Raw genomic sequence first — 4,357 nt, 5'->3', positions numbered from 1 at the left:
TCTCCAGTCACTATCACATGGGCACTATTCATATGTTTTCCCCTATTTATATATTAATGATGTTCCATGGAGAACTTGRATAAAGTAGTGTTACATGAGCTGTGACTTTCAGCCCTGAACACCGGCTAAGCGGCCTTTGGTCTGGCTTCATCCCACCCAGCTTGCAGCTAAGACCAGTTAAACGCCCGCTCAGACCCACTTCTCCGGTGCAGTTAACGGGGGCGGGAGGGCAGAGGCGGCCCCACGGGGCCCCACGGCGGCTGCAGCTCCGGCCTACATTCCCCGGCCTACACCCCACACACAGACTAATGCCAATGTGTTTCTGGCAGGGATGTTGGACTCGGAGCCCAGGTGCAACCACGTTAGAGCACAGCCCTCCAAGGGGCAGCAGCCTCTGCCTGCCCCTGGATAGCGCTGTGCGTGGGAAACGCGCCCTCAACAGATACTCTTCATCTTACAGGAGACCACGGTGAACGCGCCACATCCTACAGAAACTTCCAGATGCTACTAGAGTAAGAGGTGGAAGAGGGACAGGAATGGYGGGCTGTGTAAGCACGACCCTGAGTGGCATGAAAAACACTGCCCGCCACAACCGCTGCACAGTCGCCCACACACTGCAGGATCTAGGGCTTAACAGCTGCTMTCCTTGCTTGTTTGGGGGCAGAAACGGGTGGTAAGGGCAGAAATTAAGGGATAGGAGACTTTAAATGGAAACAATAAGATCAACAATAAGGYCAAACAATAAGGTCCCCAGAAAGAGATGCTGGGCTCCCAGAAGAGATGCACACACACAAACCCTAGGAAGCGAGGGAAACCTGCCTTCCCCCACACAGCAGCTTTGCTGCTCTAAGCAGGCCCCTCACAGCACCGAGCGAGAGCGGCAGCGGGCACAGCCCCACGCGGGCACAGCCCCACGCGGGCACAGCCCCACGCGGGCACAGCCCCACGCGGGCACAGCCCCACGCGGGCACAGCCCGTGCCCGCCCGCGCTGCTCCCGCTCGCTCCGAGCCTCCTTTCCAACAAACGGCGCGCGGGCGCGTGGCGAAAGCGCCAGCCCCGCGCTTACGGCAGCGGCTCCGTTCTGGAAGTCACTCCCAAGGTAACCTCGCGTTGAACGGGCCAGGTAAAGCCACCCGTACAGCAATCTGAGAACAAAGTCAGCAAACAGAAGCAAAAAAATCTTGTGAATTCCACCTCTTTACTGTTTAATCTGTCAGACTGGTGAAGACAAATTGTCAATTCTGGTTTCCATTTTTTAAATACGATTGTCACATTAGAGAAATGAAAACACAGCAAAATAAACTGTACAAAGGCAAAGTAGAATAACAAAAAATATTTTACTAAAACATAAGATTTACAGGAGATTTTCCAGACAAGCCATACAAAATGGTCACAAGCTTTTTCTTGGAGGGACTGGAGGGATTTTTCTACACTTGACAGCAGAATCACAATATTATTAGTGAGGGTGATGGATGTTCGTTTAATGTTCCCATTTTTGTTCAAACAATGAAGCTTGTCCATCTACAGCGTCTAAGTTAGACTGGGCTAGAGGGTATATTCTAAAGTATAACTGGTTAGCTGCTTKAACCAATGCAATTAGCATCACCATAAAAAGGGAAGAGGAGCCCACAAAATTAAAACAAAAAAGCCCCGCAGCTAACCCTGCCTACCTTCGTTCACAGTGCTTATACTTAAACCATGATGGGAGAAATGATTAAAAGCAGAGATGTGCTGCTGCTTTTAAACAATTTCACAACGATCCAGATGATACTTCTAGCCTCTGCTCATGCGTTACAATAGTGAATTAGGACAAGACACAGATTTGCTAATGTGCATTTAATCACCAAAGGACTGAAGATGTCTGGGCTTTTATTCTGTAATGTTTCTAAGACTGTGTCCATTAAATGCAAACAAAAAGGAAGAGGTCTTGGCAGAACAGGAGAAGTGATGCACACTTGATGTTCAAAGCGCATTTAAATATTATTCATGGCATATAGCCTAGTCCATGCTCTGGCTGCAAAGAGAGAGAGAGAGAGGGAGAGAGAGAGAAGACATTTAGGAAACTTGCATTTCTCAAGCTTTACTACAATCATCCTGAGGAAGCCTCTGACTGCCACATATGCCAGCTCTGGGGTTTTGTAGGCACGACCCCGACTCCCCGGGACACACAGAGCCCACGGCCTGGTTGGAGCAGAAGCCACGAGGCCRAGTGCTGAACCCTTCCCATCCACCACTGGCACCTGTAGGAGCAGCTTTGGAAGGGTGACTAGCAATCTGCACGCTCAGCTCCACAGGAAAGGCAAAAAACTCTCATTCTGTCACAAGTCCCATTTAGACACCCGTGCAATTTAGCTGCACCAAAGCTGAAGATCAAACAGACCCAGAGCATTCTACTCCTCTGACAGGCTTTGCTTGCAGGCCTGAAGGTGGACCCCATTGTGGGTCCTGGATTACAACCACATGCCATGATTGCTCCTGCAAGTTGCCAACATAAAACAGGAGATCAGCATTTAAATCCCCTAACCCGCCAGTAATCAGCTTAATATATATTTCCTAAAGCTCGGGAAAAAACGGGAGCAATACACCACCTGTTTCTATGGCTTGGGCTTCATTGGTCTTCCATTGCTCGGCTACATCATTTGCTAATGGATCGTCTGGATTGGGAGCACTTAACAAAGCCTGGATTGATAGCAGCACTGTACGGATCTGCAAGGCTGGGGACCATTTATCTGAAGAGACAAGGGGAGCAGCATGAACATCGAACACGAAACACCACACTGAGCCACCAACCCACRCGGCGAGAGCAACGCGCTGCCCTCTCCGCGGCCAGAGGAGAAGTAACCTCCCCTTGCAGGCAAGGGGCATCTCTCTGGAGTCAATCTATAGGTCTCTGTACTTGGGTAAAAGCGGAAAGAGAACAGGGCAACACTTACCTTTCAAGATATCTAAACATATTCTTCCCAGCTTGTCTACATTAGGATGATAAATTTTGGTCATGAAACGTACTTTAGGAGCTGCCATTGGATATTCTTCTGGAAGGAAGAGTTCAAGTTTAAATGTCCCACCCTCAAAGGGGGAATCCTGTGGGCCTGCGATGACCACATGAAAATAACGTGCGTTGCTTTCATCTGGCTCCGCTTTTATCCCAGGGACTGGCTCTGCCAGCAAGCGCTGGGTTTCCTAGGAGGAGAAGAAAGGACAGTGTGAAAAAATACAAGCTACTTAACTTAAACAGATTGCAATTATGAATGGCAAATATCATTATGATTGATTTGTCCTTATCCATTGAAAACATCGTGTTAAACAAGTAGCTTAAAGTCAAAAAACATCTGCAGAAAGAATACCAGGATGTGGTAAACCGACCTGTGTGCCTCCTTCCCGCAGACCTCACAGCTACTGACCTGTTGTCACAGCCACCGCAGGGGGCACAACGAGGCACCCTGGCAAGTTTCGACTGCACGACCGTCAGAACGTAGTTGTTTCAACTGACCTAGAGACTCCTTCACGGACACCACAGTGTCCTGACACCGAAGTCCCTTCCTTTTCTACCTTACAGAGGAAAGCATGTGGAGCGAGTAACCAAAGGCCTTGCTGCTCCTCACGCGGCGCTCACGGTTCGATGCGGCAAGGGCAGAGCGGTCACTCCGGGGGGCAGTTTTGCCCTGGCATCAGTGTTAGTTGCCCCGCTGCGCTCCCGAGGCTGCCACGGGTGCCGGCCGGGGCCAAGCACATCCACAACCAGGGGGCCCGGCTTCCTGCCCGGATTGGTGCTCCCGGGAGCCGGTTCTCATGCCGCAGCCCTGAACGCCCCCCGGCAGGGGCAGGAGGCTGGGGGCGGCCCCAATGCAGCCAGTGCTGAGGGGTGAGCACCGCGGGGACCAAGGCCAAAGCCCCGCTCCTCATCCCCATGGGAATCGCTGCTACAGACCTTGGCATCCCCTTCCTAAGTGCGCACCTTTACACACACACGCAAGCACACGCAAGCACACGTGGTTTGGCCCCTTGTTGCAGTTAAGCACCATCTCCTTACTGGCCCCAGCTGCCACTGCCACTTGCACACCTTACTGGAAGGATAACCAACCTGAGAGAAACTGCCTACGTGCACATGGATATATTTTAAGGTAACTTCCTAACCTACCCAGAACTGACATCCTGCCGACTACTTATTAGTACAGGAAGCCTGCAGAAGAGCCAAAAGTTTAATTAAGAGCTATGAAAAGCAGTGGATGAGAAACATATTCAGGTTTAAAATCGTGCCGCACGTGGATTTTATTCTTCAGGGCAACCCTTTCAATAACTGTGCTGCTCCCAGCAGTTGCTGGGTCCTATCCGCACTCGGATGTCCGTGCACCCCCC

General features: G+C 50.9%; 1 protein-coding gene across 1 annotated transcript in view; it reads right to left on the bottom strand.

Annotated features, from left to right (window-relative positions):
* Positions 1 to 1,320: 1,320 nt before the first annotated feature.
* UBE2N (ubiquitin conjugating enzyme E2 N) overlaps positions 1,321 to 4,357 on the bottom strand; it is a 16,330-nt gene continuing 13,293 nt past the window's right edge. The window contains exons 3-6 of the mRNA XM_026035534.1: positions 2,935 to 3,181; positions 2,590 to 2,730; positions 2,382 to 2,476; positions 1,321 to 2,015 (exon numbers count right to left, since the gene is read on the bottom strand). Of these exons, the coding sequence (XP_025891319.1) occupies positions 1,986 to 2,015; positions 2,382 to 2,476; positions 2,590 to 2,730; positions 2,935 to 3,181 (513 nt within the window). The 3' untranslated portion in view covers positions 1,321 to 1,985. The remainder of the gene's footprint in view (positions 2,016 to 2,381; positions 2,477 to 2,589; positions 2,731 to 2,934; positions 3,182 to 4,357) is intronic.

This window comes from Nothoprocta perdicaria, unplaced genomic scaffold (genome assembly GCF_003342845.1).
Source record: "Nothoprocta perdicaria isolate Ctin4 unplaced genomic scaffold, notPer1 scaffold_160, whole genome shotgun sequence".
Classification (NCBI taxonomy): domain Eukaryota; kingdom Metazoa; phylum Chordata; class Aves; order Tinamiformes; family Tinamidae; genus Nothoprocta; species Nothoprocta perdicaria.
Note: the sequence above shows the minus strand (reverse complement) of the source record. Positions and strands in the feature narration are given on the sequence as shown.